The sequence below is a fragment of the Pteronotus mesoamericanus genome, unplaced genomic scaffold (genome assembly GCF_021234165.1).
Source record: "Pteronotus mesoamericanus isolate MK-2021 breed Mesoamerican mustached bat unplaced genomic scaffold, CSHL_Meso_final contig_214, whole genome shotgun sequence".
NCBI classification, from domain to species: Eukaryota; Metazoa; Chordata; class Mammalia; order Chiroptera; family Mormoopidae; genus Pteronotus; species Pteronotus mesoamericanus.
This window is the reverse complement of record NW_026555089.1, coordinates 6,208,059-6,232,045: the sequence shown is the minus strand read 5'-3', so window position 1 is coordinate 6,232,045 and position 23,987 is coordinate 6,208,059. Positions and strand designations below refer to the sequence as shown.

At 39.6% G+C, this 23,987-nt stretch overlaps 1 protein-coding gene across 3 annotated transcripts in view; it reads left to right on the top strand.

Moving 5' to 3' along the window:
- Positions 1 to 3,221: 3,221 nt before the first annotated feature.
- Positions 3,222 to 23,987, top strand: part of RTN3 (reticulon 3) — a 48,726-nt gene continuing 27,960 nt past the window's right edge. For 2 of the 3 annotated variants that reach the window (XM_054570988.1, XM_054570987.1), the window contains exons 1-2: positions 3,266 to 3,555; positions 18,339 to 18,395. In XM_054570988.1, coding sequence (XP_054426963.1) covers positions 3,417 to 3,555; positions 18,339 to 18,395 — 196 coding nt within the window. In that variant the 5' untranslated portion in view covers positions 3,266 to 3,416. Of the gene's footprint in view, positions 3,556 to 18,338; positions 18,396 to 23,987 lie in introns of all 3 variants that reach the window. The other variant, XM_054570989.1, reaches the window with a different exon arrangement.

The following is a 23,987-nucleotide window of genomic DNA, read 5'->3' as shown; positions in this document are numbered from 1 at the left end:
CGATACCTAATGGTATGTATCGCACGCTATCGTTTGTACTAAAAAGGGTGGATGAAGATATAGATTTGCTTTATGCACCTTTGCATTTGCCACAAAAAGCTTCAAACATTTGTTACTCATGTATATATAGAGGGAGAAACTGGTAGGTGAGAGGTGAGAGGGATCAGTATAGAAGAAATTATATAGGATCCTGTATGTACTTTTGAAAAATATATATGTATGTGTGTATATGAACACATATATGACATGTGAATATATTTTAAAATGTTTAATTAAAATACATACTATTTTTCTAAAAGTCAAGAAAAAAATGGGGTAATGAAATGGCCTAGAAGCTGAGGTGGGAAATTTGCTGTGTAAATATCAATCCCACAAGGACAGGGCCAAGGAAGAAGAGGCCCATCCCAGTGCCTCAGCATTAAAAATTGCTCAATATCCTTGGCTGGTGTGGCTCAATGGTTTGAGCGCTGGTCTGCGAACCAAAAGGTTGCTGGTTTGAATCCTGCTCAGGGTACATGCCTGAGTTGCAGGCCAGGTCCCCAGTTACGGGGACAAAAGAGGCAACCAACTGATGGTTTCGCTCACACACCTATATTTCTGTCCCTCTTTCAAATCCCTCCCTCCCCGTCTGTAAAAGTAAATAAATAAATAAATAAATAAATAAATAAATAAATCCTTTTTAAAAAAATTGCTCCATAGAAGTCCTGAGCAGTGACTCTCCTCTTGGGAGCCCTTTAAAAATCTCATAGGGGTCCTTCCCTGCCTGAAAACTTTCACTAAATCCCCATCAGCCTTAGGACCAAGCCTCAGTTCTTTGGTTCTATATTACTGCTTCTTCTCACTCTGGGCCCAACACATCTTCCCCATTTTATCTCCCTTTTGTCCCGGTTCAAGCCTTTGGCTCTAGCCAACCTGGCTTAACCACACCCAAAACACCATATACACAGGCACATTTTGAGCCTCCAGTCACCACACATGGCCTAGGTGTAACATATACTAAGGCAGCCTGTGGCGGGAAAGAGCAAGAAGGTATGGGATCTGGGCTCCTTGTGCTAGATAAGCCAGCACTGAAATTCACCGTGGGCTGGGTTGGGAGGAAGGGGTGCGTTTTTGTGATTGGTCTGCTCACAAGGTCTTCCTGTGTATTTGCTTCACTCCATTCTCCCCCTGCCTTCAATGACCTCTTTACTACTCCAAACTCCTACCTGACTTTGGGCATCTTCATAAAACTTCCCAAAGCCACTATAACTTCATAGTGATCCCCTACCCTCTTAAATTCACACAGTTCACTTGCCATCTAATTATAGCATTTGAGGTTTGTGTTGTTTTGGAATTGTTTCTGGTTGCTATTTAATTTGCATTTTTTAACTTCATGTGAGTATGTCCTAAACCTCAACTAGCTTGTAAGCTCTGTGAAGACAGGATAAACATTTTTTGGATACCTCCAGATTTTCCAGGATAGTGTCACACGCACAGCAGGTGATCAGTAAACATCTGTGGACTAAATTATGTATACAAATAACATCCCAAGCAAGAGTCAGTCTTGCTTACTGGGAATTTTACTGGTAAAGCAAAAGAGAGTAGGAAGGAAAGGTAGCTTCAAGATTTGGACCTAGCACAAATGTCTCATGTAAAAATCTGAAGGTTCTGAAAAGACTACCCAGACCACATTAGTACTTTGATTCTTAGCTTTTTTTCTCTGCTCCTAGATATCATGGAAATGGGTTTCCACATATCTAGGGTCTCCAGATTCTAGCAATTGCTGTTAAGGTTAGGGACTAGCATCATTCACTTCCTTTTCCAGCACCTACTAACATAATTTTTTAAAATTTACGCATTTACCAGAATGGGCTTAGTCATCTGCTTGGCTCGTATTTCCCCTCGCCATCTAAAGGACAGATTGCTGCATTATCGACTGATGCTGTAAGTACCAGAGTAAGATATTTGCCACAAAGTTATTTTGGGAAATATCCTTCTGTTCCTTTTTTTCAGAGTGTTGCAATAGCCAAGAGTTTTCATCTTGCATGGGCTTCACCTGACCTTAAAAATTGTCAAGGGCAGACATAGTCTACTGTCTGTTCCAGAAGATTTCCCCTAGTCAGATTGCTTTTCCTTTCAGTGGCTGCCTGGCTGAGTACCTCATCCTTCATGAGAAAGCATCTTTACAGGATCTGCTGATCCCACAATTGCCCGTTGGGTCATCGATTATGGCTTTAGCAATAACAAAGCCTACAGCCTTGATTTTTATTATTTGCAGTCTACATCCCCCTTTGTAAAAGAATTATGCACATTTCAAATATTTTGACCACATGTAGAGAAAAGGCTTTGAATTTTGCACACCAACCTAAGACAAGCCAAAAAAATAACAAAATAAGCTAGATATCTGGTTTCAAATACATTTTCTGATAAGGACCCCTTTTAGGCTATGAATAAAATTCAATCGTGAATTTTGTGACTTATTCTCAATTTTTAGTACCACACTTTACCATCCCCCCCAATCATAGCCAAGATGTTATCTCCTGGCTCTCGTTTTTTCAGTAGCTCAAATTTTTATCCTTTGAAATTTGTCTTCTCTACCTGATCCTCTATTCGCAGGAAAGGTCCACCTTAAGACTCAAGGTGGACCAGACACCCCTCTGGGAACAGTATGAAATTTGAAACAGGTTCTGAGGCTGCACTGCAATATGATTGGAATGAGTCATAGTTTTTCAGTCTGTACAGCATCTTTCTCCAGCAACCAAATGGGAAACTGTGCCATCTCTGCCTCATGGTGATAAGATATTATGACACATCCAGAAAAATTCATAACGCACCTTGCCGAGTGGGCCTACTCCACACTGGTTTTCATTTTTCATTGGAATCACAGGTGGGAACCCATCGAACAAAAGACAATGGCTCTGGAATTGATGGGAAGGATATTCTCCACCTAATGAAAGCAAAAAAAAAATGTTTATCGTTAAAACACGTAATCTGCCTACCCTAAATCTGTCACAGTTATGAAGGAACCCTAAACCGCAGGGCCCCCTCCCGGCTTCGGTCGCAGTGTGGGCGGAGCTTGGTGCTTGGCTACGCCCCTTGTGCGGGCTGCTGGAGGGGCGCGGCGGGAAGCCAGTTTTGCCCCTCCTTCCCTGCGGGAACGCGGAGGGGCAGTTCTTGCGCCTGCGTCCTGCGTCGCTGGGCTCCTCCACGCGGCCGCCGCCCGCCCCCGCCGCCTGCCCGAGGGTCGTTTGTGCGCCTGCGCGCTCGCGCTCCCGCCCTCTCGCCGTCCTCGGCCGAGTCAGTCAGTCTGTCGGAGTCTGTCCTCGGTGCAGGAGGAGCGAAGGGATTTCGAAGACATCCCTGTCCTATTATTTTCTTTCCCCTCCCTCTTTCCCACCCCACATCTCTCTTCACCCCTCTCTCGCCCTTACGCAGCCATGGCGGAGCTGTCGGCGGCCACTCAGTCCCCTTCCGTCTCCTCGTCGTCCTCCGGAGCCGAGCCCTCCGCGCCCGGCAGCGGGAGCCCAGGAGCCTGCCCCGCCCTGGGGGCGAAGAGCTGCGGCTCCTCCTGTGCGGGTAAGGCGCGCCGGGGGAGTCCGCTCGGATGGGGGTGTGGGGGGTCAAGGGGAAGGCAGATCGCCCTCCCTTACTGGAGGCTGCAGCCCCGGGGACCGACGTCTGTAAACGGGCTAAGGGGGAGGGGAGCGTAAGGTCGTGCAGGCGGTGAGGAAATAACGGGGTGTGAAAGCAGGTTAGGGGCGGGGAGATACTCTGGAGAGTGGGCATTAACGCCAAGACCAGCTGGGGGAAAACACCAGATCGGGGGAGCCGTCCACTGAACCGAGGTGACTTAGGAGGAGGATTAGAGAGATTGAGAGGATTGGGCAGGTTGGCCGTAGGGGAAGTGATTAGTTACCATTTTAAAGGGATGGTGGTGAAAGGGTTGCATTGCAGGTTTCCACACAGGTGTTGACATAATCTGACATTCATGGTAGTCGTCCAAAAATTTTTTTTCGGTTGCCCGTGGGGAGGAGGAGGACGTTTAGTGGAAACGTTTCTTCTGCCTTTCTTATCTGCCTGTAATTTTTGTAGCTAGGCTCCCTAGATGCCCGATTTTCCCGAGGCTCCGAGGCAGGAGGCGTGATGAGAATGGCTCAGGCGGATTTGGGAGGGAGCCGCCGAGGGTCCAAGATGGATCCGCGGCTGCATCTGCAACACAGCCCGCTCTTCCCTGGCGCGGCGTGGGGGCGGGGACGTGCAATCAGTCGCTTATAATCTAGAAGATGATAAACAGAGTCAGGCCCCGCCGTCACCGTATTTTGATTTCACGCCTTCTGTGGGCTGCTGTGGATCGCAGTATAACAAAAGGGGGTGTTTACCGCAGGAGGAGGGGAGGGGGAGTCTCTCGGACAAAGCAGGGGCTGGGGGAACCCCCTTCTTGCATCTCTGTGAAAGACGAGGAGGGACACTGCAGGCCGCTTTTAGTTTCCATTGTATGCGCGCCTGCCGTTGGTGGGAGCTGGCTGGCGAGCTCCCCGCGGGCAGAGATCTGCAGTGCAGATGCCTTCTCGGGGAGGGAAAACGCACCCCGAGCAGGTGGTGGTTTTTAAAGGAACTCAGTCTTCGAAGAAAAAAAGGATTTTTGTCCAAGGAAGGGCTGTAGTCTTGGGCGACTGCAGATAATGTTGCTCTCCAGTTAGTTACCTTAAAAGATTTTGAGAGATTTTTAAATGCTTCATTGTCTCCTTTGCCAGCATCTTGGGTTGATCGTTATGAAAAACTTAAAATTTCTGATCTTAATTTTAAATATATTCTCTACGTGTTTTTTGAAGGGAGGGGGGGGTTCCACATAAGAACTTCAGTAGGCATATGGATTTTCCAGTGTGGTTGTGGCCATTTCAGTAGAAACAGTAGCAGAGAAAGCTGCAAGGTCAAGATTAGCTGTCCAGATAAAGGAATGAGGCAGCAAATTTAGAACCCTTGTTTTCTTTAAGCCACCAGCGTTTCTCCCTCAAATTTTTGTGTTCTGGGCAAAGGTCCAGGGGAACAGCAGCTTCCCTATAACTTAGCAACTTGGGGTTTTGGTTTTAATCACTTGTCATTGCTTGCTCTTCAGTTGCTGGCTGTTTTATACATATCTTTTGATTTTTCTTGATTTAAGATTTTTTATTCACCTGAAAAATAAATTAGATCGATTCCCTACCTTAACCTCCTATCCATTGAAAGTTTGTATTACTATTGTCTAAAAATTATTAATACCATTTTGGTGGACCCAGGATAAGAGCCTCATTTGTTGGGTTACCGCTTGAATTTAGCTTTAGTCACTGTCATGTATAGTCATCATTTTGCCACAGAAGCTTTACCCCTTGAAAATTGTTTTCTCAGTCTCTGGAACTGTCACAGGCTTCTGCACCCTGAAAATAAGATGGACTTTGTTATCCCCAAATTTAATGCATTGAAAATGGATACTAGGAAAAATCTCCCTTGCTTGTTTAAAAATCTCAATGTGTGTTGCTGTCAACCTTCAGCTTCGCGTATGTCACCAAGCCCCGCCTGGTTTTAGAGACTTTCAAAGAGTAAAAGATGAGTAAGTGGTCACTTGGTGTCCTTTAGGAAACATTTTTGTCTTGTTTGACCTGTGGAGTAACAACTTGTGAAATACCAGTTTCTCCCTAAAGATAGAGAATGAGCCGTAGCTCCCTTTGGTCCAGTGCCCGAGACACTAGTGCAGCTGACAATGTAGAGTGCTCCGAGGAGGAGGTCAGGGGCCAGGATTGGCTTCCCAGATTTCTCTCTCTGAAGGAAACTGAAGATTTCAAGGCCAAAATTTGAGGCTGAGGTAGAAGAGACTTAAATATTTAGTGTGTGTTCTTTTCAGGGTAAAAGTTGCTTTTAATAGACCCTCAAGTATAGATATACATCTGTTGTCTAAATTTTAAAAGTGCTTTATAGTTTACTCTCTCTAACTTGCTAGAGACTTATTATTGCTGTGAAAATCATGATGCCAAAATAAAGCTGCATTTCTTGCACCTGTTCTTGGAAATTAGCTCAAAGCAAAAATAGCTTGGACAATTTTTTTTTTTTAAGTTTATGCTTTAAATACTCCTTTCATCACTCATGAAATGTAGTTGGTATGTATACTTATTTTTTTAATCCTCACCCAAGGACATGTTTATTGATTTTAGAGAGAAGGGAAGGGAGGGAGAGAAACATGATGCAAGAGAGAAACATGGATCAGTTGCCTATCATTCCTGACCCGACCAGGACTGAACCTGCAACCTAGTATGTGCCCTGACCAGGAATCAAACACATGACCTTTTGATTTACTGGATGATGCTCCAACCAACTGAGCCACCCTGTATACTTTTTTTTGCATCATTTTCACACTTTGTTCTAACAAAATCAAATGTGAGTATGTAACCTATATTTTTAGTCTTAAATCTTAAATAAAAGGGAATCCGACCACCTGTTCAGCACTGACTTCATCTGTATTATATTCATGTCAAATTATCAGTGGCACTGTAATATGGTAGTAAACACAGACTCGAGTCCCAGAGTCATCTCAGTTTTAGTTCCGACTCTTACTAATTGTATGACCGAGCACAAACCCTGAGCCTCAGCAATGTGACCTAGCCAAATTTGCCTTGCATCCTTAAATCCTAACTTCTATTGAATTACAATACCTAATATTTGATACATCTGTTTGCAGATTACAGGCTTTTGCACACAGATACAAAATAATGAATTACAAGTGAGAAATCATAGTCATCGTCATAATAAAGTAAGATCTTAATACCTTTTTACTTCTTTCTATGAGTGAGTCAGTTATTTCAGCTTTTGATGTTTCACATTTATGTCTTAAAACTGCTACCTCTTTCACCCAGCTAGCCTGTTAAAGAAGTGGTGGTTGAGGGCAGGGAAAGCCAAGGTGTTTCGTATGTGGCTTGGCATGACATTTATACGCTTAAATATTATCTGCAGCATTCTGACTATAATGAGTGCAGTTATGGCACATTCTGAAACTCCTGCCAGTGGAAGCAAGAGTACAGGAGGCAGCAAAAATGGTCATGTCAATATAATTTACAAATGCCTGTTGCTTTGGAGGATTTTTATTCCCCAGGAATAAAAGGTTTCTTACAATGCTGTTGTCTTATAGGGTCAAATTCACAAGTAATTTAACCACTCTGACAAAAGAAACCAGTCTATATATATTTAACAGGCGTACCTTAACCAGAAATTGAAATCTCTAGGGGATTGTTTATTAAGTTGTGGTAAGAGCATCAGTGTTTTTATTTTTTATTATTTTAGAGATGGTCTAAAACCAAAACTAACATAATTACTTTTATTGTGTTTTTTGGTGTGGAAATTATATATTCTTCCTCATACAGGAGTCACCTGTTTAATCCTGTATGTTTCAAGCACTTGTCATTTAAGTTTGGGAGTGAAGGAACTAGTGGCATGTCACTGAAGGAAAAAGGGAAAGTTGAGATTTCCAGTTTTGTTTGAGCCAAGAGGTTGGTTGTTCTGTAGAAAGGTATTTCTTTTTAGCTGTAATCCTAGAGTTCATTAACTATGCATATTTGTTGCGTGTATATAGCTTATATTTTGTGATCAAACAGCGTATAATTGCCTAAACTATACATATGTGACCAATATATAAATTTCACCGAAAAACTTTTTAAATAAAAATTGCCAGGCTGATATGTTTATATAGTTAACTCATTCAGAAGTTGCCCAGGAAACGGACTTACTTCTTCTTCTGTTTGTTTATAATAGCTATTAATTCTAGAATTATTTTGAATCATTGGGTGTGTTATAGATGTTTTAGAAAAAGTGTATATGCTTAATAAGTTTAGCCATAAGCAGTATTGCTTGCGGTTGCATCACTGAAGTCTTTTACTACACATCTGTGACTTATGTAAGACATGTTACTCTATGATATTGCAGTTTTGGAGAGAATCCCTTTAAGTATTGTATAGGATTTGCATTTGTATTTTACATTATTGGGAGGGGAGCTTGTCAGCAGGTAGCCCATTCTTGTGGTCTTTTTGAATTTCAAAGAAATACTATTTCCTTTAAAAAAATTTTTTTTAATTTATTTTTAGAGAGAGAGGAAGGGAAGGAGAAAGAGGGAGAAAAACATTGATCCATTGCCTATAAAATGCCCCCAACTGGGGACCTGGCCTGCAACTCAGGCAGGTGCCCTGACCTGGAGTCGAACCAATGACCTTTCAGTTCACAGGCCAGTGCTCAATCTACTGAGCCACATAAGCCAAGGCTCACAGAAATATTCTTAATCTGTTTTCTCCCTGTAAAAATTAACTTGTTCTTTTTTCTCCCTGTAAACACATTATCATAACCTAAGCAAGAGAGGACATGTGAGCTTTTCGACATGTTTCTCATTGGCAGCTTGCTCTTGAGGGTATACTGAAGGGTAAACTAATACAGAGTATTTTTTTTTTATCCTGTTTCTTGAAAGCATTTCAACAGTGAGCATTGTCTTCATTTTACAGAGAAAGTAGAAATATTTAATTTTTATATCTTATATTTGTGTATTACTTGTGGTTTAAGTTGTGCCTATATGTTAACTTAATTTAACAAATATTCAAGCATACATTAAAGCTCTTTGTTAGGTGCTGTGGGAGATAGGAAGGTAAATAAAACACAGATCATCCCTCTAAGGGCAGTATTTAATAGCAGAAAGTCTTGTATTATGTTTACCTGTGAGGTAGTCAGGTAGTGATGGAAACCTCATTTCACAGATGAGAAATCATATGCAGAGATTAAGTGATATGCCCAAAGGTTTGTGGCTGTGATGTTGAAGGTAGGATAAAACTAAGGGATTGAGGACCCAACTCAGTTCTCTTTCAGTTACACACACTGCCTCTCTTTAAGATTTGAAGTGTGATTAAAATGGTTCGCTCACCCTCTTAAATTAAATGACAAGTTTTAACTTTGAGTTAATTTGTGGTCCCGTGGTTTCTAAGCCAGGTGGCTTTTCGCTCCACTGTTCTACAGAAACTTCTCTTGTCAGGTTCACCAGTTATTTTCCACATTGTTAAATCCGGTGGTCAGTTCTCAGTCCTCATCTTTAATACTCTTTCAACAGGTTTTGGTAAAACTGGTCAGTCCCTCCTCTTTAAAATATGTTTTTCATTAAGACACAATTCACATAACATAAAAAGCGCCATTTAAAAGTAGCTTTTAATATATATTGCAAGGTTGTGCAACCATCATCACCACCTAATTCCAGATAATTTTATCACTGCAGAAGAAGCCCTTACCTCTTACCGGTCACTCTCCATTCCTGCCACCATGCCTTGGCAGACACTAATCTACCTTCTGAGTCTATAGATTTCCTGTTATTGGGATTTTATATTGCTAATTCTTTACCTTCCCAACATCTAAAATTCACAGTGCTTTGGGACTCACTTCTCAGAACCTTCTCTCTGTCTGTTTTCATTGCTCTCAGTTATGACATCCATCTTGTGGTACCATTTATGACTTCCAAATCTTTGTCTTAGGCCTGCAGGTCTAATAGCCATCTCAAGCTTACTGTGTCGGAACTGAACTCCTGATCTTTCCGTTTAAATCTCTTTCTCTCACGGTTGTCTTCATTTCAATAAATGGCCAATCTATCCATCTTTTTTGCCCAAATCAGAAAGCTTGGACTCATCCTTAACTTTCTTTCCTTCATACAACTATCAGCAAATCCAACTGATTCTGCCTTCAAAATATATCCAGTGTCTGACCAATTTTCTCACCTCCGTTGCTCCCACTTTAGACAGCCAGGCTACTAGCATGGCTCCTCTGGCTTATTGTGGTTGCCTCCTAACACCTCCACACTTTCTCCCTTGCCTCTCCAGTCTATTCTTTGCACAGCAGCTGGTGTAAATCTGTGAAAAATTTCAGTCGGATCATGTCTCTCATGGGCGCAGGCTCCAGTGGCTTGCCGTCACAGAGTAAATGCCAAAGTCCGCAGAGGGCTTCCAAACCCCATGATATCTGGGCCCAGCCGCCTCCTCGAATCATGCAGCTTCAGTCCCTCCTTGCCGCTCTTCGCACCAGGAATACCCCCTACCTCGCGGTCTGACTTGCTGTTCACTCTGCCTAGCACGCCCTTCTCCTGTGGATCCTCACAGCTCTCCACTCTCCCTCACCTCCTTTCCGTCTTTGCCTGGCCAGCTTATTTAAACGGTACGGGGCGGGGCGGGGCGGGGAGAGGCTCCTTCTAGGCCTCTCCTGCATTATTTTTCTTAACTACTTGTCATAGTCTATCTTACTATACTTGACTGACTTGTTATGTTTATTGTCTTTTTTCTATACCAGAATATAAGTTCCATCAGAGTGGAGATTTTTACTGTTTTACTCACTGTTTTATTCCTAATTACTGAACAGAACCTGGCACAAAGCAGGCCCTTGGGTATTTCTGAATGAGAGCAGAACCTTAACCATTTTTGTTCTGCACCTAAAACTAGTCCTTGTTTCATAATAGGTGTTCAATAAATGTTTATGGAATAAATGTTTATGGAATAAATGAATGGAAGAAACTCTAATCCCAGAAAAACATGCATATAAGTAAAGTATTGCATAAACTCACAGGTTTCATGAACTACTATAAACTCCATTCAGACACTTCAGGTAAAGAATAATTGTATTAGAAGCTTTGCAAAAACTTACCCTTATGGAAGTTGATACATCCATTTAGGTACTGAGGAGAGAGTTTTCATGTAAGCCCGTAAAAAACTGTGTCTGTAATAAATATATCTTATGTTTAAGTTTGGCTTCTTTCACTATTTTCGTTACTTGTGGGCTCTTAACCTATTTTCCACTAATGGCATTACCCCGGTAAAGTGCACTTTTATAACCACTTGAATGCCAGATTTTGGTCTATTAGAAAGACTCACTTCCAGGTACTTCCAGTCAAGATGGAGGTGGAAGTAAACACGGCTTGCCTCCTTGCACAACCACAGCAAAAATTACAACTAAATTACAAAACAGCTATCACCCAGCATTGTCATAAAATCGAGCTGTATGGAATTCCAACAACCAAGGAATTAAAGAAGTCACATTCATTCAGATGCATAGGAGGGGCAGAGACACAGAACAGGCGGTCTCACATCTACGTGTGGTGGATAAAAATCAGGAGGGATATCTTGGGAGTGAGGGATCCCAGCCCCACACCAGACCACCCAACCCAGTGTTCCACTGCCAGGTAGATAAGTCCCCATAGCTCCTGACTGTAGAAACCAGTGGGTGTTGGGGTGGCAGAAGAAACTGCAGGATTCTCGGGCGTCTCCTCGTTAAGGGTCAGCAGCGGACTTGGAACTTACACAGGCTCACTCCCTTTGGGCTCCCGCACCAGGGTAGCAGCTTGAAGGGCACCGGTGGCATATGGTGAGAAACTGAAGTGTCTGGCATCAGGGCAAGTGCTGGGGGACAGCTTCCTCCTAGACAGAACTCCAGAGGCCAGGCAGTGACCATTGTCCTTTTTTTGAGCCCTCACCCAGGCAGAGCCATGGAGCAGAGGCACCATATCTGAGACTACATCAACCTGGTTCACACGGCTTGTGCCATCCAGGCTGTCACCTCAGGCTCTGCTCCATCCAACTTACAGGTGCGCTTTTCTACGTTAAGCCACACTACTAAGACAAGGAGTCAAAGCAGCTCTGCCTAATAAGTAGAAACAAACACAGGGAGGTTGCCAAAATGAGGAGACAAACATTGCCCCAATGAAAGAACAGAACAAAACTCCAGAAAAAGAACTAAACAAAATGGAGATAAGCAATATCAGATGCAGAGTTCAAAACACTGGTTATTAAGATGCCCGAGGAACTCATTGGGTACTTCATCAGCAGGAAAAAAAATTACATAAGTGAAATAAAGACAAATTTACAGGGAATCAGCAGTGTAGTGGATGAAGCTGAGAATCGAATCAGTGATTTGGAACACAAGGATGAGTGGATAAAACAACTATGGGAAATTTACACAATGGAATGCTAGGCCATAGAAAAGAAAATTTTACCCTTTGGGACAGTATGATGGACCTGAAGAACGTTGTGCTAAGTGAAATCAGCCTGTCAAAGAAAGACAAACACCATATGACTTCACTCATATGTGGAGTCTTAAGAAACAAACTGAATTGACAAGGAAAATGGGGCCAGACTCATAGATGGAGAGAAGGCTGACAGCCGGGGGGTGGAGGGTTTGGGCAAAAAAGAAGGACTCATGGACGTGGACAGCAGACAGTGTGGTGATTGCTGGAGGGAGGGGAATATAAGGGGCCTAAATGGTAATGTCATTAATTTCCATCTTACACCTAACAAAATCTGAGATTTTGATTTAATGTATTTTGTGCATTTTTTGGAAATGGGTAAGACATTTCTAAAAGTAACCATAGTGCTCTTTTAAAGTGGGGTTATTAAAATATTTATGATCAATTTTCTATTTATACATTCCATTTTGTTTCTGTTAGACTTTCTCATTTTGTTTCTTTTGCAACAAGAGTTCTGCTTGTTTAAATTTCTTAAAACTGTTCAAGATCATCAAAAGCAGATAAGATAAATTTGTCATAGTCCAAAGAAGGCTAAGGAAGTGAGACTGCAAAACGTGATGTGGCCCTGGCCATTGTGGCTTAGTTGGTTGGAGCATGGTCCTGTGACCGAAGGGTTGTGGGTTGGATTCTCGGTCAGGGCACCTGGGTTGCAGGTTCAGTCCTGGTGCTGGGCATTCCGGGTCGTGTGCGTGCAGGAGGTGGCGAGTGGATACTTCTCTGTTGCATCCATGTTTTTCTCTCTCTGTTAGAGCAATGAAAAAGTGTCCTCAGGCAAGGACTTAAAAAAAATGATATGGTATTCTAGATGGGACTTGGAAACAGAAAAAGAGCACTAGGGAAAAAATAATGAAATCTGAATGAAGTATGGGACTTAGTTATTAATAATGTATCAATATTAGCTGTAACAAATGTACCATCATACTAATGAAACAGGTTACTGTTGGGAGAAACTGAGTGCTAGATATAAAGCAACATTGTACTATCTTTGGGCCTTTCTGTAAATCTAAATAAAAGTTTTTTAAAAGAAAGAAAGCCTTAATCATGAGTGTTGGCTGGTGTGGCTCAGTGGATTGAGTGCTGGCCTATGAACCAAAAGATCACCAGTTTGATTCCTGGTGGATTGTATCCCAGGTCCCCAGTTGGGGCATGTGAGAGGCAACCAGTTGATGTTTCTCTCACACATCGATGTTTCTCTCCCTCTCTACACCCTCTCTAAAAAATAAATAAAATCTAAAAAAATGAAAGAAAGAAAGCCTAATCATGAAATACAGCGTTGAGAGGCAAAGAGAGGTCCTTTTTTACTACTCTATTTACTAATACAGTGAAGGTCCTAGCTAGCACGAAAGGTTTTTTAAAAAAGGCATTAAATTTGGGGGAAAAATCGATCTGCCTATCCCTGGAGACCTATCGGAGGAGGAGGCACTAACTGGCTCAGTTTAGCAGCTTCTGAGATGACATGAGTTGTCACCAAGAAGTGTGACTGTGGGAGAGAGTGGAAAGACTGCCCGTTTTTTGTGGCCTAGCTGTAAAGCAGAAAGGAAAACTGTAGATGATAAAAATAATTTGTTTAAATATTAGAATGTTAATATTAAAATGTCTAAAAAGGCAGATGATTTTCTAATTTTCATTTATGTTAATTTGAGATAAAATTTTAAACACTTTTCCTTATGTATTGAAAGATGCTTCAATATTCTGTAGAAACCAACATACACAAAAAAGCTTTAGGCTCAAATGTAGAAGTTACTCTACAGAGTTGTTCCTGAAAGTAACTTGCTTCTCTGTCTAAAATATATAGCATGTTGAAATCTATATAATTTTATGAACCAACATCACCCCAATAAATTCAATAAAAATTTAAAAAGAGGCCACGAGGAACAATGAGTACAAATGGTGAGAGAAAGAGAATGGGGGGGGGGGGACAAAACTAATGAGTTTGCTTCCATTAAAGCCAAGAAAGTAAAGTCTAAAATAATAATAATAATAATAATAATAATAATAAGTAAAATATATAGCCTGCTGGAGTTGAAGGACAGTTATCACCAAAATGAACAATTCATTGAAACAATATTTTTACTGGGAGTTAGAAAATTCAAACAATTTGACTTATTTGGTGTATTTTCATCTGATCTAAATCAAGACTTGGGTATCATGTCTAGTTCATGGCTGCTTCTCTCTTTCCCTACCCCCAACAACACATCTAGCACAGGCTTGACCCAAATTTTGAAACCCGAACTAGTGTGCTTTTTGCTATTCCCCCTTCTCCGCGCCCCCACCCCGACCCCCCACTCAATGTGCTGCTGAGAGACGGGTTAAGAGGTAAGGGGACAGTCTCATCTTATTGGTGTGACGGAATTTTAAAATATAAACTTGACTAGTAAATTTGCAGATAAGTAGCACCTACATTTCAAACCAGCAATGTAGGAACAGTGTCTGACTGGCAGAGTGATACAGAAGGAAAGGCGCAGGCTTTTAGGAAAAGTAGGGTTTAAATCTTCATTCTGACACTTTTAAATTTCAGTTTTTTAAAAAATCTTAAATGGAGGTTATAAGGATTTGATGTAATATGTATATAAATATTCAGGACTCAGTAAGTACCAGTAAATGGAAGCCCTGTTTTCAAAGAGACAGGATTGTGTTGGTTCGGGTGGTGGTGGTTTTTTTGTAGTTTTGACAGTTTGTTGCAGCTTAAGTATTATGAGGTTTGGAAATGTAGTTGTGTGAAGGCTAATAAGATTATGCACCAAACATTTTTACTGAAAGACCTGCTAAGGATCCCATTTTCGGTGCCCTTTTTCCTTTCTAAGATAGCTAACCTGTTCCATGTAGATGGGGGGAATTCCTATGCGTTAGGAATTACAAGAAAAAGTGTATGTTCATGATAGAAAATTTAGGAAAACAAAAATATAAGGAAAGTTAAAAATCAGTGAGTAGTACCACCCAGTTAACACTTCCATGGATAGATATCCTTAGCAAAACATAAGCCCTTTTTTTTTTTTTTAAATAATACATTTTCATTAATTTCAAAAACCAAACTCAGAGAGGCAGATTTTTAAAATTTTTTATAATTCCTTTATTGAAAGAGTAAATATCATCCCTTTTTCTTCTTATATTTGTATTTTTTACCAAATGGGGTTATATTATTTTGTGGTGATTTTTCTTTTTTGTGTGTTCTTTTTTATTCAATGTACTGCCAACATATTCTAGTGTCAGTAAATCTTATCTACAACACAATTTTTAATAACTGGTATGCCATTGCATGGATATACTAAACTTATTTAACCAGACCCTCAGAACTTTATTATATTTCTTTTTAAAAAAATATTTGTGATAAGCAATCTTTTAGCTTCATATTTGCACAGGTGACTGGTTATTTATTGGAATTAGATTTTCAGCAGGTCTATTTGTGCTTATTTAAACTCTCTTACCACTAGCAACTTCCTGATCTTTGCTTCTGCAAATATCACCTCTTTATGGATTTTCAGACTGCCTTCTTCTTGCTCCTTCTTTGCTCCTTCTTTTCTCCATCAATATGCATAAGGCATTTTCATTCCTAAAAATCTTCCCCTCCACTCTGTCTCTCCTGCTAGCTGCTACCCTGTATTTAGTCCTTCTCTTTATCACCCATCCTACTATTGGGGCTTTTAAAAGTTTTATTCACTCCTTCATCTTCAGTGTCTGGGCCCCCCACACCGCCCTAACTGTAGAGTTTTCCGTGCTGAATTACTTGATGACTTAATTTCAGTGACCCATTTCAAAGTCTTGACCACCCATTGGCTTTTGACTCAGTCATTCTATAAAGGGTCCTTTCTCCAAGTGACACCATTTTCCCCTGAATTGACTGGTTCTTCTTTCTTGTACCTCTTTTAAATATTCGTGTACCTTAAGATTCTATTGTAAAACCTCTCTGATTCTCCCTGGACACAGCTTTTCACTCCTGTGGTGTCAGTTCTCACCCTGGTGTTAGCTCCCGAGTATTAATCTCTAGCCCTTTCCTCTTTCCTGAGCCTGCCACAATGGTACAGTTCCCACTTAGATATGCCTTAGACAACTTATTTCCTAGTCAAAGTTAATACAAGGAATTCCTTCTTTGTTCTGTATTCCCATCAGTGGCATTTCATTTAGTCCTTCAGTCTTTTGACTTTCACTTATCCAGTCTCCAACACCCAAATGATTCCCAGTTCTCTCTCTGTTCTGTCTCATCAAATCTGTCCCCTCATTCCCATCCTCACCGCCTTAGTTCAGGCCCTCTTGTCTTGCCAGGATTATGCAGTAGCTTTTCAGTCAAGTCCGTGCTCTCCACTACGGCCAGCGTTCTTTTTAAAACGCATGTCCTATCGTCACTCCATTATAACTTTCCGTGATTCCTCATTTCACATAGGCTGTAACCCAAATATCACCACGTGACTTCTAAAGCTATTTGGAACCTGGCCAGTGTTCCTTCTCTCCAGAGTGCCTTCCCCTCCCTTGTTCACCTTCACCACGGTTTACCGTCTCTTCTGCCTTTTACCCTAGTGACTGTCTCTGGACTTGTCTGCTTTAAGATTATGTTTGGTTTAATTAATAGCGTTTGAGAATTAAGGTCACTATTCTTGGGTTTAGTTTCATGTAGCATAAATGTGGAGTATGAGTACAATGGGGTCTTGTAAACTAGAAGGTCTCATGCAATATTGTTGCAAACTATTAACTGTTATCTCTGTTCTGTATCAGAATAGATGCTATGCATAAAAATTTGTATGTTGAAATTTTCCATTAGGAGGAGGTGTTAGGTGGAGGTGGAAAGGCATGTTCATAAGATCTTTTTTGGCATTGAGCTTAGCACTTGGTTTTTCAAGTTTATTCTGATTTAAACTCACCAGTTAACAGATTTAATGTTGAAGGTAAATGCATATAGGAATGAATTCATCTGGAAACATTAAAGAAAGAGATAGAAATGCTTGCTTTAAAAAGAACTTTTTCATTTGCAGGAGTAAATGTAATACTATATTTTAAGATAGCTAAAAAAGCATTTGGTTTTTAAATTCTGGTCTTGAGCTACTGAATTACTGCCTGTTGTCCACTAAATTCTGCCTTAGAGTTAATATGCTCCATATTTCTAGACTAGCTTTCTTAAATTAGTACTTGCAGTTATAGCTATGGTCCATTTCTTTAAAGTAGTCTCCTCATTTTAATATTTCTAATACTCTGGAAACATTTTTCTAACTGCAAGGGAAAAAGGAGATAACAAGTAAAGATCAGTATGTTTAGGCACACTTTTGGAGGGTTTCGTTTTTTATGTGCTACGTTCATTAACTTTTTTTCATTTTTACTGAAAAGGTCATGTATATTCTTGGTTTGTCTGATTTTTTTTTTTTAAGGGCCAAAGCTTGTCATGAAAAACAAATCTCCTTCCCTTGCCAGACCTCAGAGTGCCTTTTGCTAGTCCCCTTTCGTTGCCAGTTAACAGATGGGGGCACACTCTCTACGCTTCTGCCATTTACTTTTTAATTTAACGTATCTATATATATATATATATCAACATCTATACCTGAATCTCATTTTCTTTCATATCAGCAAGTATTAAATTATTTAATCTTCTGTTAATGGTCATTTAGATTATTTCTAGTATTTATAACTATTGCTCTTATGAATATCCTCATACACATAGCTTTGTATATCTATATGCAAATATATCTGTAGGTTAAATTCCCAGAAGTATAACTGCTGAGTTAAAGAATAAATCCAGGGTGTTGTGGGGAAGGTATATGCCTTTAAAATTTTGATACATGTTGCCAAATTTAGAGGAGTATAATTTGGAAGACGAAGATTCTCATGTAATCCTATTTTCCCTGTGAGCTATGTAATTTTTTAAGTGTTCAGGGTCAACTTTGCGTATTTATCAGCTTTATATGTTTAAATGCCTATATTTTAGTGACTAACTTCACTAAATGCAGTTTAAAATGGTTAAAAGCAAATATTAATTAATAACCAGATGCCTGTTTTTCCTTTCCCACAAAGAGTTGCTGGGGAGCATCATCTTTTCTTGAGGTTGTACTTTTTTAACAATATTAGGAGTCCCTGCTTTCTTCCTCTGAAGGTGAGACTACTTGACTCCCCCACCCCACCCCCGCAATGGATTAACTTTTGTAAATGCATCTCAAAATGAAATAAGGTTTTGCTGTCAGGTGAGTGAAGACAGTAATTGGAAATAAAGACTTGGGTTTTCCCCTCTTGCTTAAACCCAATGAAATTATGATGCTTGGCCAAATTAAAAGTTAAAATTCCTTTGTGAGGTTGTCAAATTCTCACACTGTATATTTTCTTTCAGATTCCTTTGTTTCTTCCTCTTCCTCTCAGCCTGTATCTCTATTTTCGACCTCACAAGGCAAGTCTGTCATTTTGTGTGTGTGTGCATTAATAAAAGAAAAATGTTGAGAAAGAGGCTGTAACTGGGGATGTGAGGCACAAGTATTCTATTGCCCCCAAATCCCTTTAAGTAAAAACTAATAAAAGCCAGTCCTTTGTATTATTTAGCAGTTTCCAATGGATTTCCTATAAAGGTTAATAAAGTTGAATGAGGCCAGGTGGACCCTTTAACATAGCATAAGCTTGAGATGTAGTTTTGAGTATTTCTTAAAAATCAAAACCTCTCCCAAAGAATTTGGAACAGATAGAATTGTGACTCAGAAAACAACCCACTCCCAGAATGCATTTAACTTACTGATTTGTAGGTATGTAACTGCTTTGGGGAGGTACTAGATTTGGAAAAACTATAAAAGTGTTTCCACTGCACTAGTATACTGTATTAGTTAGAGTTTTTTAGTGTACACTTCTCTGAGATTTGTCCCAAGAGCTAGGCTAGTTCTAAATTGCCTAGGAACATGGAACAAGTCAATTGACTTTTTGGCAATCAAGGCTTATTTTCCTACAGATTATGTTGTGGCCTTTTTTTTTAAGATCTGCTAACCAGTGAGGAAGGGAATCTGTGTTACCTTTGGGTTTGTGGAGGCAATATCACTGCCAAGAAGCTTGAAAAGAGTGCTGTGTGCTTCGTTGATTTGCACTAATAGTGAAGTGCTGTTTCACTTGCGCTGTTGTTATTTGACATCAAATATAGGTCAGTAGAAAACCCTTATTTTAAAAAAGGTAATTAAACTCCCTAGATAGGTCTAAGAAACCCTGTGCCAACAGTTTATTGTCCTCACTAAATTCTCTAGATACAAAGTCTAGATGCTCAGTTGTTAGGAAGACTTTGACCCTATAAGAATAAAAACATAATGGGATAAAATTAATTTAGTAAAATTTTTTCTGGTTTTGATCTGCTTCTTAGGAAACATGATGGTAATTTGTTGCTTTTAATTCAGGTTGCTAAAATTAGATCCCCAAACCCTTTATAATGTGCCTCACTGTGTGAATTTGGTAACTTGTGGTTCAAATCATGACCTTTGAAATTAATGTGTTTACATTAAAAAGTATTTTGTGAATTTTAGAAAGTAACTCGAACCTACAAAGTGATTCTTGACATCTGGAACCCAACCAAAATGATATGTTTAAGGGTTTTTTCCCCTCATTAGAAATTTAATAATTGAGGTAAATAAGTATTAACATTTATTCCACTCTGGAAAATAAACCAGTAAAAACACAATGTAAATAGAACAAATAATTACTATATTTCTCTACTGTAAATATTTCAGGTATTTTAAAATACATCCTTCGTAGTTAATAATTTTCAGTCACTTTTTTAATATAGAGGGGGTAACTGATACCCTAACGAGGGTAACAGTGCAACCCAAGCACAACATGCTGAGAAGATAACCATCATAGCTTTAAAAATTATTTTAATCCTTGTTAGGAAAAATTACACATACACTCAAGGAGAATGAAAGTCAAAAAAAGGATTTTTTAAATTAAAAACTAAGTAGGCCTCAGTTTCACAGTGAGTATGAGAGTTTGTAAAAGAAAATAGAGCTTACGTGTAAAGAGTTATTTTGACCAGTGAAGATTCAGGATAGCGTTACTGCTAAAAGGGTATTGTAGGTGTTGTAAAGAGACAGTTAAAAGTGTCATATCCCTGAAAGTGTTTCAGTCTATCCTCTATTAGGGCATTTTCTTTTGCAAAACAAACCCGTACACACAGTGGAAAAATAACCCAGCTTGTGCTCTGCTTCACGGGCAGGTCTAAAGATCAGCCTAGCCTGTTCAGTAGTTTGCAGTAACACCTTGGCAGGTGACTAGGTGTGTTCTAGGGTAGCCAAGACTGGTGTTCCTACTCTGCCTTAATAAAAATAAGAGAAGACAAAGTTGTTGGTCTACTTGATTAACCGAATTAAAACCCCTTGGGAGAAGAACTGAGACCAGCCCTGCCCAACACAGGCCTTTCGGAGTGACAGCCACCACCAGCAGGCCCCTTGAGTCGGTCCATCGCTGGCACTAACCCAGCTCACCTGTCTCTCTGGCTTGCACATCTCTTAGCCTAATACCTTGAGAATTGTGCCTCCCTTTTACACACACACACACACACACACACCCATATTAAGCAATATGTAGCCATAATTAAAGAGGACATTGTCATATTTAAGGATGACATTTTTAATCCTGAAATACATACTTAACATTGGGCTTCAGTGAGATGCATGTACCAAAAACTGTTATTCGTACTGAGTAAAGAAAGGCAATTAAGTATTTCAAAAAAAAATTATATAATATTTATTAAATTGTACTACTTTGAGGTATACAGCTACTTAAACTAGCAGTTTAACCTTTTTGAAAACTAATGAGTAGATTTGTGAAGAGAATGTCAGTGGAATAATCAGTTTTACTTTGGAGTAGATCTTTTGTTTATTGATTCCTTTTTTCTCATTAGAGTTAAATTTCAGCCTAGTCCCTGAGCATTGCAAAATAGGGGAGTAAATTTTAATAATGTCCTGTACTGTAGAATAAAGATATTAACAGAGGTGTAGATGTAGTATGTGGCTAATTTTATTGAGCTTATACAGTGTTCATTACCTTACATGAATCATCTCATCTAATCTTCATAGCCAGTTTTATGGAGGAAAGATACTAGCTCTTTTACCAATTGAGGAAACCAGGGTTTAAATGGTAAAATAACTTGCTTAAGGTCACGCTGTAAGTAACATAATAGAACTTCAAAGTCCATGCCCATAACCATTACTCACTGTAGATGATAAGGTATATTAGTTGTATTTTAGGGTTTGTTTTAAGATTTTTTTTTTTATTTTTAAGAGAAGGGAAGGGAAGGAGAAAGGAAGGGAGAGAAACATCAGTGTGTGGTTGCCTCTTGCGTGCCCCCCACTGGGGACCTGGCCTGCAACCCAGGCATGTATGTGCCCTGATGGGAAGTCGAACCAGCTACCCTTGGTACACAGGCTGGCACTCAATCCACTGAGCCACACCAGCCAGGGCTTATTTTAGGGTTTAAAGATACTTATAGAGATGTTATTTTGAGGTTAATGTTGGAGAGCAGAAGAGAGAAGAAATTACTATTTTAACCATATTATTGCTATTAGTTACACAATTTAGTATCATTTGAGAGGTGTATTTCTTCCATCAGACAGGAAATCAAACTGGAATTTGGTTTCTCCTTTCAAAACCTTTGATAAAAGTGTAGGCTAGAAAATACTATGATTTTCTTTAAAAAGTATTGAAAGAAAAGTAGGTAAAAATAAAATTGGAGAGGATCTATCCACCATGCAGAATTGGAAGCGCATTTTCAGTAATCAACATTTGCATTAAATTTCAGTAATGCAGTAGGCATCTGGAATAGGAAGTTAAACACTGAACTTTGGGGCAAACATTGAGGAAAAAAAATTTGCCAGTTACAGCCTTTTTTTTTCTTTTTTTTAAACAAAAGCAAAACATTTTTCTTTGTACAAAAGAGACTTTTTGTTTAGGATCTAGCTTGGCTGCAAAGTGTCTGTTGGCTAACTTCCTATTTTGATGCTGTGGCTGAAAGTTGCTGATGTTGTTTTGCACGAAAATTTGTCTTTACTGTTTTGTGAACATGAGAAAATTCAAGTGTAGGAAAACCTATACCTGAATGTTTCAAGCCTCCCTTGTATGAACATGCATAGTATGTATGTGAAAAAGTAACTCAGTGGCTACTTTCAGGCTGGCAGTCTTTGTTCACTGATGTGTATGGTTTTTCCGTGTTGCAGGTGTCCTTTTAATTAAAAATAATGAGTGCATAAGAGAGGTGGGGGTGGGGGGAATAACCAGTAACCACACAGTAACAGAGCTATTCACTCTTCTCAGCAAGAACTACAGGACAGTTTGGGGAATAAGAAACAGTAAAGAAAAGATATTTTGAAGCATAGACATACATTTTTATTTTCAGTTCGAATATATTGAGATATATAGCTATATATATATATACACATACTGAATGTACAGAGCATTCACTGGGAAGTTGTTTTTTCATTTTGTCGTTTTTAACTCCCTACCTTGTCCCGCAAGATGAAATACTATGGGTGTAGAAGAGGGAAAGTTCTTCCTCAATTCCACACCATATTATCTAACCAAATGCAGTTTCCCTTATTCCAATCAAAATTTCAAGTTACTGTGCTTTTAGGTGTAAAATCAGCATGTAAGTGTATTTAAAGCTGGCACAGAGGACCACTCCTGCCCCATCCCCTACAAACCTGCAAGCTGTGCTCCTGGACAAAGGTGGCCTAGTGAGGAGTGAGTGGCGGTGTCGTCTGTGGGGTTCTGCAGCTGCTCGCTCACGCGACTCTTCTAGGACTAATAAAGTACAGGCCACCGGTGGTTCTCGAATCAGGTTCATTGCCTGGGAAACTTGTCATGCAGAGTCTCCTGAGCTTTATCCTCTGGAAATGGTGAGTCACTGAGTCACAGATAAAGCCCGTGAAGCACCAGTGTTTGCTCTAAAGCTTGAAAGGGACTGTAAAAGACGGTGCCAGAGGCTGTTTTTGTGCTGGGGTATTAAGTCATTCAGCTACTCAGACATTGAACTAAAATGTACTTGGACCTGGATAGTGATAAAGATCATTTGCTAAAACATTTTGTTCAGGAAACTTTGATTCTTTCAACATTGGCCTACAATTTTTTTATATGGGCTACCTTAAATGTCTTTATCCACATTGAACCTAGCACAGTACTTGGATTATCATAGGCATTTCGTTTGTACTTACTGATTTAAAAGTTGCATCAGCCAAAATTTTGAAACAGAGAAAAACACTTTTTTTTTTTTTTTTAATGCCCTGACTGGGAATTGAACCAGCATCCCTTTGGTTCACAGACCAGCACTCTGTCTACTGAGCCACATCAGCCAGAGCTAGATTAAAAACTCTTTAAATGCCTTCCTTTTATTTGTGAATGATAGGAGGGAAATTGTCTAAAACTCTCAAGATTGTCTGTATTATATACCAGGTGAAGGTGGTTATGATATAATAATGTCCTTTTTTTCCTCTCTAATAAAAAGGCAAGTCGTCTGGAGTCTCTGTGTCAGGAGATATATATGTATACACACACATGTGTTTGTGTGTGTGTATGTAATGTGTTTGGGGATAGTGAGAATTTGCCAAGTGCCAATTACTGTTCTAAGCACTTTGCATGTATTACCTCACAGCAATTCTCAGGTTAGATGCTTTAGTATCCCCTTTTTTTTAGATGAGACTAAGCAACTTGCCAAGGCTACATGATTAATAAGTGTGATGAAAAGATTTTTCATCTTTTAATTGACATTTTTGGTTTTAGAATTATCTAGAAATTTAGAATATGACTGCCAACTTAATTTTCTAGTCTTATTTTAGAAAATAAACTTAAATGGAGACTTACAAGAATTTAGAGTTTGAGAAGATAAAGATAAGCAAGGAGCTTAGCACTGGATAAATTTGGGGACATTCTATGATCATTGTAGGGTTATGACAGTTTTACTTCTTTCATATATTGATTCCCTTCTATCAAGGGTTACCATCTAGTAATGTGTAACTCTTGTTTG